This window comes from Bactrocera neohumeralis, chromosome 3 (genome assembly GCF_024586455.1).
Source record: "Bactrocera neohumeralis isolate Rockhampton chromosome 3, APGP_CSIRO_Bneo_wtdbg2-racon-allhic-juicebox.fasta_v2, whole genome shotgun sequence".
NCBI lineage: Eukaryota > Metazoa > Arthropoda > Insecta > Diptera > Tephritidae > Bactrocera > Bactrocera neohumeralis.
In genome coordinates this window covers 48527500-48540627 of record NC_065920.1, presented here as the reverse complement: position 1 = coordinate 48540627, position 13128 = coordinate 48527500, and the positions used below count along the sequence as shown (strand labels likewise).

The following is a 13128-nucleotide window of genomic DNA, read 5'->3' as shown; positions in this document are numbered from 1 at the left end:
GTAAACTGAATATATTTTTGTAATTTCCTTTTCAATTCGCAACGGTGAAATATTTGCAACTTTCGTTCGGTAAATCATACATACATACGTACATAGGTACTGTGTACATGTGAATGAAGAGAAGTATAGTATGTTTGTCGTTTTTGGGTTAAGCCGACATTGAATTGGGAAGTCAAGCTGAACGGAAACTCTGCTATCAACCGAAATGATCTGTGTGTTTGTGTGTAGAAAATTAACAGTCTGTTTGTTTGTATGTATTAATATAAGAAAATTTATATTTACTACCGCGTTAAATAATGTATATTCCGTCAAGGTGAAGAGGAAAACTTGTTCATCTACGCGAAACACGTACACAAATTTGATATCAGGTGTCAGATATGAAATATACTGTTATGAGATTTCCTTTTAATTTAGAAAAAATATCACAACATGATTACACCTGATGATTTATTAATTTTGAAAATTGGTTAAAAAGTGTATGAAGTTTATTTCATGGTTAATAATTATATTTTGTACGTCGATTTCAGTCAACTTAAATTAGAGACACAGTGGGTATGAAAAGAGAAGGCATATCTCAAAAGCATAGCAAATAAACTAATAATAAAGGTCAACATTTATTTTCCGATTTATCTCTATAACGTTATGAGCTTTAACGGATAATGGTTAGAGGACGAAAATCTGTTAACTTGACTAAATCGAAACAATAATATCCATCACAGGTGTATTTCTCATAAAGTATGATCCATTTCGAGGTTCTCTACTTGTTTAAAGAAGAAACACAGAAACTTCAAATTAAATGAGGAATGTTTATTATCATTCGAAAGAACAGATGTGCCATCCATTGAGTTGAGTCCTATTTTTGCTACAAGACCTGAATCAAAGCGAGATTATTCGTATAGACTTTAGACTTTAAATATCCCCACAGGAAAAAGTCGAAAAAGTTACTAATCAACCGGCCCAAAACGTGAAACTATCTGCTCACTGAAGTGTTCTCTCAATAAATTCATTGATTGATGCGATGTGTGGGAAAGTGCCGCAGTCTTATTGAAAGCGAATATCGCCGAGATCACGAGTTTCATTTTCCGGCATCAAATAGTCGGTTATTATGGCGCGATAACGGTCGCCTTTGACGGTTACGATGTCACCGGCATAATTTTTGACAAATTTCATCGGCCCACAAACCACACCAAACCGTTGTTTTTTGTCTTTTAAATGAAATGGCAGCTCTTGACTCTCTTCAGGATGATCTTCGTCCCAAATGCAGCAATTTTGCTTGTTACGTACTCATTGAGCCAGAAATAGGCCTGATGGCTGAACAAAATTTGGCTCGGAAACTTCGGATTTTCTTGGAACTTTTCAAGAGCCGATAGAGCGAAGCGAGATCGCTTGAGAAGGTGGAGCGTCTTCAGTTCGTTCAGAAGCTGTATTTTGTATGCTTTCAATTTAAGATCTCGACGTAAAATGCGCCAAGTCGTTCCATGCCATAAAACAAATATACAGTTTTCATTCAGAAGTTAAGTATTTATAGTGCCACTCGTCCATAATCGGCATATATTTTCCGTCACAAATCCGCTAAAATAGTTAAGTTTACAACAACCCTTATTTCTAAATGAATATGTGTTTTATTGAGCTCAAAAAATGTCTCGGGATATTTTACCACTACTCCCATGTCAGTTTCCCAGTGTTTGTTGAGCTTGAATGAAACTCAGCTTTGTAGCTCAACTTTTCTATACCGAATGTCTTTGAGGGGAACTTCCACCAGCTCGCAGGCTCGGTAATAAAAGAAGGTAATCTTTCTATTTTTCATCTCCTGTCATCAAACAAACAGTCGTCGCACTCGCGACTTGGCTCTCACGTCACTGTTGACAGTCATAACTTTGAAGTTGTAGATAATTTCGTCTATTTAGGAACCAGTATTAACACCACCAAAAATGTCAGCCTGGAAATCCAACGCAGGATTGCTCTTGCCAACAGGTGCTACTTCGGACTGAGTAGGCAATTGAAAAGTAAAGTCCTCTCTCGACGAACAAAAGCTAAACTCTATAAGTCGCTCATAATTCCCGTCCTGCTATATGGTGCAGAGGCTTGGGCGATGACAGCAACCGATGAGTCGACGTTACGAGTTTTCGAGAGAAAAATTCTGCGAAAGATTTATGGTCCTTTGCGCATTTGCCACGGCGAATATCGCATTCGATGGAACGATGAGCTGTACGAGATATACGACGACATTGACATAGTTCAGCGAATTAAAAGACAGCGGCTACGCTGGCTAGGTCATGTTGTCCGGATGGATGAAAACACTCCAGCTCTGAAAGTATTCGACGCAGTACCCGCCGGGGGAAGCAGAGGAAGAGGAAGACCTCCACTCCGTTGGAAGGACCAAGTGGAGAAGGACCTGGCTTCGCTTGGAATATCCAATTGGCGCCACGTAGCGAAAAGAAGAAACGACTGGCGCGCTGTTGTTAACTCGGCTATAATCGCGTAAGCGGTGTCTACGCCAATTAAGAAGAAGAAGAAGAAGAAGAATCTTTCTATAATACGTTCCATTCGTTTAGTTTATGGCAAGAAGTTTACGCTAGTATAATCTCGTATGAATAGAAATAGAATTTAGAAGATTGCTGATCTAATGTTTCCTTTCCTTTATATATGAAAAAAACCTCTCGAATTGTTTTAGACTTTTACTTTATTCCTACAACTATTTGAATTTTATAACGTTTGAAAGTTCTTATGCCCTGAACAGGGTATACTAAGTTTGGCGCGATGTTTGTTATACCCAAATGGAAACGTTGGAGATCCTAGACATATAAATAATCAGTGTGACGAGCTAAGTCGATCCGGACATATCTGTCTGTAGATACTCTCAGCTTTTGAGATATTGATCTGCTTTTCTCTTAATTACCTTCATATAACAGATTATGTCCTTGTATATATCGGGTGATTTTTTAAGAGCTTGATAACTTTTTTAAAAAAAAAACGCATAAAATTTGCAAAATCTCATCGGTTCTTTATTTGAAAAATTTGTTGGTTCATACATTTTATGAAAACTATATACAATAAACCAAGTTTTCAAATCAGTTTAACGTTCATTTTTTGAAAAGATTACAGAAATAAGCCAGAACTTTTACTTTTGCTGCTATATTTATTTTATTTGTAACAGAAAAATCTAAAATAAAGAAAGTTTTGCATTTTATTAAAAAGTTATCAAAAAAAATCATAATACATATATGTATGTATAGTAAACCACAAAAGTGTTCATAAAAGATACTTTTTCTGCTATATTTAACTATTTGTAACAGAAAAAAATAAAGAATTTTATCTTTTTTTACTTTTTTTTTTTTTGTACAACGTCCGTTTCACTTTTAGTACTTAATATGCCCGTCTTTATTTAATAATAATATTTATTATCTGAGACATATTTTGAATTAAGTTAACGAAAATTTGAGAGGTTGAGGATTTGACCAAGTTTCATTGACGTCCACCCAAAACCCTTCAATGTTTTGATGGTATTCCATTAAGTTTCGAATTAGTCTTTCCTTTCTCATATTCCACAGATTTTCAATGCGTTGGGTAAAATAAATTTTCGTTACAGACATTACTATTTAGTGTCTCTAAAATAACCTTACTGCCTTCTATCGCATTTTTACAGCTCCTGGTTTTTCGAAAAATTTGTTTGTTTTCGAATTTTTTGAAACAAAAGAAATTAAAGCACTTCGTTTTTTTAATATCGCGCACAATTTTTCTCTCCAATATGCCTTGTTATTCATGATTTTGTTGCAATATGTATTATTTTCGGAATTTTGTCTTATCAAAAATGACACTAATAGTTCATTTAAAAGTGTTAGGCGTGTTAAAAATTACTTAATCTGACTCAGAACTGCTCACATAAAACACAAAAAGTGAACTGAGTACACCAGCCACCAAAAGTGTTCACGAAGGATTTCAAGTACCGTTAGTTCTTAAGACACCTACGAAATAGCTATCATTAAAATTACGCGCAATATACATATTCATTATAAGTAGACCATCAGCGTACCTGTTACCAAAAATTTGAAAAAAAAACATCGCAAATTTATCATGAAAGTGATCTAAAACGATCACTTTTAATGAATACTTTTGTGGCTCACTGTATATACATATGTAAGTATGTAGGCATATTTGAATAAGCGCTTAATTTAAATTACATAACTACCCCGAAAACAGATGCATATACAAGTACAATATGTATGTATGTATGTATAGGTTTACATATGCACACTATAGCATCTTAAGAATATCGAGTGCTTCCTTCTAGCTGTTAGCATCTTGAAACTTAATGAAACGAAGGAAATCGCTGCTCGATCTTGATTGAAATACTGTAACAAAGAACAACATCTGTTCCAGGCGCACCCCTGGAGACGACCTACCTGCCTACATACTCGTACATACATACATATGTCTTTGTGTTATTTTTGTATGCTTGCATGTGCAACGTAAGCCTAAGATCAGGGTAGATTTCTAAAGAGCCTTTGAAGGAGAAGACTTTTGCCTAGACAGACACACTTACATATGGCACATATGTGCGTGCAACATCAAGTACCTGTGTGTGTAAGTAAATATGAACCTTATTTTGGCAGGGGGTCTTTGCGATATCGGCATGTGTACAAGCAAATGAATAAATCAGTATTCGAACGAATGTGTGCGTGAACACCAGAAAGATCCTTGCAAGCAAAATACTATTAAACGATACTCATTTTTGTGTATTTTTAGTTTATATTAATTGGTTGCTCTTTTAAATTTTTGCAAAAAATGTTGGATAAAATAATTTTCGGTATTAAGTGCAAAATAAACGGTTTTAAAAAATATCAGAAATGTGGACAAACTGATAGTGATGTGGTTGATGGCGCCGCATGGATGTTTCCGCGCGTTTACAGGGCCACAACAACAACAACGGCTACAAAAGTCATAGAATTATCACAGCTTAGCAGGCATATTGAGCCAGAATTTCTCTGCGATGTGCTGGATAAATTTGGACGCGTAACCGATCCAAATGTGGCTGAATGCAAGCGCTATAGTGTAGGTTGAGCGAAGGAATTGTGTAGATTTTTTGATATTGCTGAATTTTCGTGATTTTTATGATATAAGAAGTTAGAAGAAATCGTGCAAATATTAAGCGATAAAGCGTGCATATGAAAGTGCAGTGAAATTTTATAATATATGTACTTACATATATTTTATATCTTGAGAGCTGAAAGCTCGAAACAGACTTCTCAAAAAATTTACCTTTAAATGCATATTTAAACTCTAAACTGACAGTTTTGATTAAACGATCAATATACAAATGTAAAATTCGCTCTCATCTGTTTGTAAACAAAAAACAGCTGATTGCTGTGCTTCCATTTTCGCGTTACTGCTTTTTGCAAAAAATTGGCGTTTCTTTTATATTCTTAAGTTTTAGCTGCTTGATGCAAATCCGGATCGCTAGATAACAACAAAATCGCTAGACAACAAAAACAATATTCAAAACCTGACTCATATGAATATTTAAGGATTTTTTCACGCCAAGGTTATTAATATGTATATTTTTATTTCTTTCTGCCCTGCTGTTCATTGTTTATCGCAATAAATATGGGGAAAAGGAATTCAAGTTTATCCTACACAAAATGTAACTACCTGTTTGAGGATGCTCACTTAACCTGAAAGCAGCTGGGCAGAGTATAATACATAAAAACCTTAAAGAAAAAAACCATCGAAGCTATAATACCCTTCGCAGCTGCAATTAACCATAGCATAAAAGGAGATAAAAAGATATTTATCTCTCTCACTTTAATGTGTCTTTGATTCCGATCATTCAGTTTGTATGGCAGCTATATGCTATATTAATCCGATCTCAGCAATTTCTCTGGAGATTTTTTCATTGCCTTATATAATATTAAATATATCTTGTCAAATGAAAAAAAACTTTCCATACAAAGACTTGATTCCGATCGTTCAGTTTGTATGGTTGCTGTATGCTAAAGTGCTTCGATCTGAACAGTTCTTCGGAGATGTATCGTCAAATAAAAAAGTTTTCCATACAAGACCTTGATTTGGATCGATGAATATGTATGGCACTTTTATGCTATAGTTGTCAAAAACCGACCAAATGAGCAGCTTCTTGGGGAGAAAGAGACGTGTGCAAAATTTCTGATCGATATTTCAGAAACGGAGAGACTAGTTCGCGTATATACAGAGGGACAGACAGTCTTAATTGTCTAATCGACTCAGCTCATCACGCTGATCATTTATATATACTTTATAAGGTTTTCGACGTTTCCTTTTCATAAAATAAGTATATCTATGCATTTATGTAATTAAAGCTAGGATCAGTCGATTGCGCCTACATTTTATTTCGGGTATCGAACACTGAGAAATTTCACTTCAATCTAGGCCAAGAGTGACAGAATTTAATAAACTTTGACCTCGTGAATACCAGCACGTGATATTATCAAGTTCAACCTCTTAATTTTTCATATAATGAATCTATTTTATGCAATTGTACACATAATGATATCAGAGGAAAATATGGGTAATGTTCTGGCCATAAATGGCAAAGGACCGGCTCTCGTTTGAAGTTCAATATTTCGTATAAAGTTTAATATATTTAGATTAGACTTGATCCATTACCGGTTTTTTCATAATAAATTCTATGCCTTGTTACCAACGTAAGACAATTTCGATGAGAGAAAGTCCAGTTTCGACTGTTGCGTTATCCGATCCCAAGGAAGTCTGTCCTACCTAATCGAAATGGATCCGGACTTATAGCCGACCAAGAACTGGCAACGGAACAGTTCTCCATTTAAAACAGAAATTAACTCGTATTTGGTTTAGATGTGGTGGTTATGTGCAAAATGATAGTCAAAAATTTCATTGAAATAGTTTGGCAAAAGATACCGATCTTTTTCTCAAATCTTCTTCTTCTTCTCTTAATTGGCGTAGACACCGCTTACGCGATTATAGCCGAGTTAACAACAGCGCGCCAGTCGTTTCTTCTTTTCGCTACATGGCGCCAATTGGATATTCCAAGCGAAGCCAGGTCCTTCTCCACTTGGTCCTTCCAACGGAGTGGAGGTCTTCCTCTTCCTCTGCGGGTACTGCGTCGAATACTTTCAGAGCTGGAGTGTTTTCATCCATCCGGACAACACGACCTAGCCAGCGTAGCCGCTGTCTTTTAATTCGCTGAACTATGTCAATATCGTCGTATATCTCGTACAGCTCATCGTTCCGTCGAATGCGATATTCGCCGTGGCCAATGCGCAAAGGACCATAAATCTTTCGCAGAATTTTTCTCTCGAAAACTCGTAACGTCTACTCATCGGTTGTTGTCATCGTCTAAGCCTCTGCACCATATAGCAGGACGGGAATTATGAGCGACTTATAGAGTTTGGCTTTTGTTCGTCGAGAGAGGACTTTACTTCTCAATTGCCTACTCAGTCCGAAGTAGCACCTGTTGGCAAGAGCAATCCTGCGTTGGATTTCCAGGCTGACATTGTTGGTGGTGTTAATGCTGGTTCTTAAATAGACGAAATTATCTACAACTTCCAAGTTATGACTGTCAACAGTGACGTGAGAGCTAAGTCGCGAGTGCGACGACTGTTTGTTTGATGACAGGAGATATTTCGTTTTGCCCTCGTTCACTGCCAGACCCATTTTCTGCGCTTCCTTGTCCAGCCTGGAGAAAGCAGAACTAACGGCGCGGGTGTTGAGGCCGATGATATCAATATCATCGGCATACGCCAGCATCTGTACACTCTTATAGAAGATGGTACCTTCTCTATTTAGTTTTGCAGCGAACTTTTTCGTGGTCGGGCAATGGAACGTCTGCTCCATCGTCATCGATTTGGGAATCGGGTTCGCCTTCTCCTGGCGTTGTGCGTTCACTGCCATTCAGCAGGCAGGAGAAGTGTTCCCTCCATAATTTAAGTATGCTCTGGGCATCGGTCACTAGATCACCTTTGGGGGTTCTACACGAGTATGCTCCGGTTTTGAAACCTTCTGTAAGCCGCCGCATTTTTTCGTAGAATTTTCGAGCATTACCCCTGTCGGCCAACTCATCAAGCTCTTCGTACTCACGCATTTCAGCCTCTTTCTTTTTCTGTCTTCAAATGCGTCTCGCTTCCCTTTTCAACTCCCGGTATCTATCCCATCCCGCACGTGTTGTGGTCGATCGTAACGTTGCGAGGTAGGCAGCCTGTTTTCTCTCCGCTGCGACACGGCACTCCTCGTCGTACCAGCTGTTCTTTTGCACTTTCCGAAAACCAATGGCTTCGGTTGCAGCTGTACGTAAGGAATTTGAAATGCCGTCCCACAGTTCCCTTATACCGAGTTGTTGATGAGTGCTCTCGGAGAGCAGGAGTGCAAACCGAGTAGAAAATCGTTCGGCTGTCTGTTGTGATTGCAGCATCTCGACGTCGAACCTTTCTTGTGTTTGTTGGCGTGCGTTTTGTGCTGCACAGAGGCGGGTGCGAATCTTAACTGCAACAAGATAGTGGTCCGAGTCGATGTTAGGACCTTGGAGCGCACGCACATCTAAAAAACTGGAGACGTGTCTTCCGTCTATCACAACATGATCGATCTGGTTGGTAGTTTTTCGATCCGGAGGCAGCCAGGTAGCTTGATAAATCTTCTTATGCTGGAATCTAGCACTACAGATAACCATATTTCGGGACCCGGCGAAGTCAATCAGCTCAACCCATTTGGGGAAGTTTCGTCGTGGAGGCTGAATTTACCGACCGTAGTGACAAAGATACCTTCTTTGCCCACCCTGGCGTTAAAGTCGCCAAGCACGATTTTCACATCGTGGCGGGGACAGCTCTCATAAGCGCGCTCCAAGCGCTCATAGAAGGCATCTTTGGTCACATCGTCCTTCTCTTCCGTCGGGGCGTGGGCGCAAATCAGCGATATGATGAAGAACCTCGCTTTGATGCGGATTGTGGCTAGCCGGAGTGAATGACTGACGGAGTCTCTCTCCCACCACGAATCCAACACCGAACTTGCTCTCCTTTATATGGCCACTGTAGTAAATGTCACAAGGACCTACTCGTCTCAGTCCTTGTCCCGTCCATCGCATTTCTTGGACGGCGGTGATGTCAGCCTTTATTTTCGCGAGGACATCAACCAGCTGGGCAGCGGCACCTTCCCAATTAAGGGTCCGGACATTCCAGATGCATGCCCTCAAATCGTAGTCCTTATTTCGTTTGCCATGGTCGTCATCAAAAGGGGGGTCTCTCATCCGAGGCTGTCGTTTAGATTTCATTGGGGGCGCTTTTTACGTGGCGGGTCCCAAACCCAGCGCACAACCTTATGTAGGGGATGTTTCGCCCTCTCACATTAGCTCGCCTTCGAATGGATGTTCTTAGGCTACCCAGAGGATACTTGGTCAAAGACCGGAAGTAGTGAGCTGCTTGAGCCATGTGTAAAAGAATCGTTTCTGGCCACTCCCAAGTGAATGGCGATCAGAGAACTTTCCTCACTTGCGTGAACTTCTACACATAAACTCCATCCTCCTTTTTCTCAAATACTTCGTGCAAAAACGATGTGTTCAATTTGGTATCCCTCTTAAGTATAGTAATTCCAAAGATTTAAAGACCGGAACTTAAGTAAATAAAATAGCAATGTCTGTTGGAGATTATACTGGAAAATAAAATTATGCAAAATTCTATTAATATTCTTAACTTGGTTGCCGTTTATTGCATGGATTTAATCTTTACCTAATTTCTCTGCAGCGTCGCAGTGACCGGGAAGAGATACGTCGACGTTTGGCCATGGGTTCGGAGGAACACAACCAGGAATCCAAGGAGCGAAATGCTTGGAAGACGGGCATACAGACAAGATTAGCAAGTAAGAAGATTCCACAAATTACTGTCACACCTTTTATTAACCAAAAAAAAATAAATTACATCACAGACGCACAGTTGGGTCGCTTAAATGATCCCTCATCGGACACCGAAAGCCATAGTTCTGACTCAGAGACGTGCCCGAAATTATCCAAAGCTAGACAAGTGGATAATATGAGTGCACTTAATATATCCCTGGCCGACAAACCCACCTACCCAAATGCAGGTAGTGGACACGCCTCAATTTCGTCACTCAGCTCCGCGGCTGCGGCTAACAAATATCAAACACAACAACAAATGCAACGTTCACAAAGCAAACAACAAAGTTTCCAAACGACAATGTCTGCGTTCAGCAGTGAAGATTTGGAGTGTGATTTCTTCACCAAGCAAGCCAAGCTGCAGATTGAAGCGCGCATGGCATTGGCACAGGCCAAAGAGATGGCTCACATGCAAATGGAGGTAAGTTGGACTTTAATTTAGTTTTTATTTACAGTATACATTTAGTAACACTTTCTTCTTTGCAGATTGAGCGACAAAATCGGCGCGTATCACCGATTACCGATATCATACGTGTTTCGCTGCGTAAGGTGGGCGTCCAAATGACCGCCGATAAACGTCGTGTCTCGCGACAAATGCTAACCGATATGAATATAGCGCAACTCCAAATACTCGTCAATAGTCTGCACACACATATTGAAGAGCTAAATGAGTCACTAGTGCATAATCTAATGGAACGGGATGATCTTCATGTCTCACAAGACTCCATGCTGGTGGATATTGAAGAGCTTACGAGATATATGTAAGTGGGTGGGAAAGTACTATCGGAAAGGCATATAACTGGAAACAGTCCTTGAAGAAATATAGTGTGGGTTTAAAATCAAGTTTGGACACTAACAAATGGAAGAAATGTAGATATTATGAAGCTTCGAAGTCTCATCGAAAAAATACTTCCTTTTCGACTTCGAAAGAAGGAATACTTGAGAGCCATTCATTGTCGAAAGAGTCTTTCATTATTGCGCTCGCTTTTATCAAACTGAGTTACAAATGGATCCGAAACTAATTAGTTTTGCTTCATAGAAAAGCAAAATATCTCTCCATTATGCTTACTTTGACTTATTTTGAAAAATTTTGGTTTGCCCTGATACCCTAAGCGATCTCTTGGATTACCTCCGAAAAAACGATGTCTGGGGAAGAGCAAGACTTTTTTGCAATTCAAAAAAAACGGTGCGTCCTGGTTGACGTGATTTCAAGTAGATTCAGTAGAAATCACAAAAAACAAGAAGATTCTTCATTAGTAAGGATGTCGTTATCGGGTTGATTATTAAAAAAAAAATAACAAAATGACGTCGACTTGAAAAAAAAAATTTTTTTTACCCGATTTTTTCGACCTTTTCGAATTTTTTAAAAATACTTCAAATCAAAATTTTTGGAAATCCAACGCAGACACGATAAAGCATTGTATAAAAAAGATATATACCAAATTTCAAAGGAATCGGTTCAGTAGAACTTGAGATATCATGTCAACTACCTCAAAAAAAGTAGTTTCGAGAAAAACGCGTTTAAAGTTTGGGAGACAATTCTAGTGAACACGGACGCCACGTCACAAAATCGGCTGTATCTCCGAAAATAAGTCGAATTTTGAAAAATCCTTCCAAGGTCATATTTTTGAAAGTCTAAACTTTCAAAATATGCAAAAAAAAAAATCGATTTTTTTCAAAATCCTAGACCAGAATACCCCCTTAAGTCGATCGATCCAGTTCATTTTCACAAATGTGCCGTTATCTGCGAATCTATTTGCCGGATCAATTTCAAATTCTTGGAGAAAATATGTAAATAAATGCACATTCGATAAATAAACAAAAACATCCATTTTTCGAAATTCTTAGCTGGATATAACGCCTTAAATTTTCACTGCCTGCTTCCAGTTATATTCCTAAACTTATCAATTTTTATTTGGTCTTACTAAAATACTTATTAATCTTAAAATTATGATTTACAGTGGAGCTAACGAGCATCTTGCACAACGGTATAAAAACCAAAATCCCTACAATCACAACTAAAGCCATACCTACATACATACATACATACCAACAAATATTCACAAATGTATACTACAATACTCGTACTAGTTGGGGTCTTGGAAAGCAATGGAAGGAAACCTAAGAACTTGAAGCAAAGCAAATGATATACATATAAATTAAAGTTATATTTAATTACATACTTATAGTTACATACACATATACAAACATACATGCATACATACTTATATAAATAAATAAAAGGCAAATAAATACTCTCAAAATTAATTGTATTATATTTGAAAAAAAAAAAACAAAAATATTGAAAAACGTTCGAGGTTCAGAGTTGATATTTGAATTTAATAAAAAATTATACGCATACAAACATACATTACTACACACCCACACACCACATAACAGCAGTAAATATACGCATACATAAGCTAACTCACACCATGGCGTACATAAAATTAGAAAAAATATATTTACATGCAGTTATTTATTTACATAAATTATTTGAAAACTTTTTCACCCCCAAAAATACAGTTATACCATATACATACATATATATGTGTAACAGTTATGTAGTTAAACACTCAAAAAGTATACAGACACACGTACGCTACATATCTTTACTAACTTCTTGTTACTGAATCTTAAAGGAATTTCTCAACTACTAAAACAACAACAGTTAAAAGTAAATTTAAACAGAAATAAATTAATGAAATTTAAAATAAAAACTTAAATAAAATATTGCATACAATACATACTAGAACTTGCATTAATGTTATGTAAGCATACGTACTACATACCTACAAACATATAAACATACATAGTTCACTTAATTTCACCATACGATAAAAGAAGATAAATAAAAAAGTATATAAAGAACACAAAAAAATGACGAGAAGATTATTTAATACATTTCAAGAAAAAAAGTAGCAAAAAAACGTTAACTCCGCTGCGCCGTAGCTTCAATACCCTTCACAAATAATTGGTCGGATTAAATGCCGGGTCCGTTCCGATTTCGTAAACCAGGGGGCCTATTCTGTAACTCGATTCGAAAATCAATTTACTCGAATTCGGATTTTTTATATTCTGTAACTCGATTTTCGGATTTTCAAGCCAATTTTCGAGTAAAATATTCGTTAGCTTTTGAGTTGTAGAAAGCAAAAACGAAAATTGTACGTATTTTTTCTGGCACAGGGTGGTACAACTTTCGCATAATGATAAAGTAGATCCGAATTTCGAATAGAATA

At 37.6% G+C, this 13128-nt stretch overlaps 1 protein-coding gene across 1 annotated transcript in view; it reads left to right on the top strand.

The window, feature by feature from the left end:
- LOC126752531 (uncharacterized) overlaps window positions 1-12760 on the top strand; it is a 29974-nt gene extending 17214 nt beyond the window's left edge. The window contains 4 exon segments of the mRNA XM_050463412.1: window positions 9741-9855; window positions 9922-10310; window positions 10376-10650; window positions 11851-12760. Coding sequence (XP_050319369.1) covers window positions 9741-9855; window positions 9922-10310; window positions 10376-10650; window positions 11851-11911 — 840 coding nt within the window. The 3' untranslated portion in view covers window positions 11912-12760.
- Window positions 12761-13128: the final 368 nt, after the last annotated feature.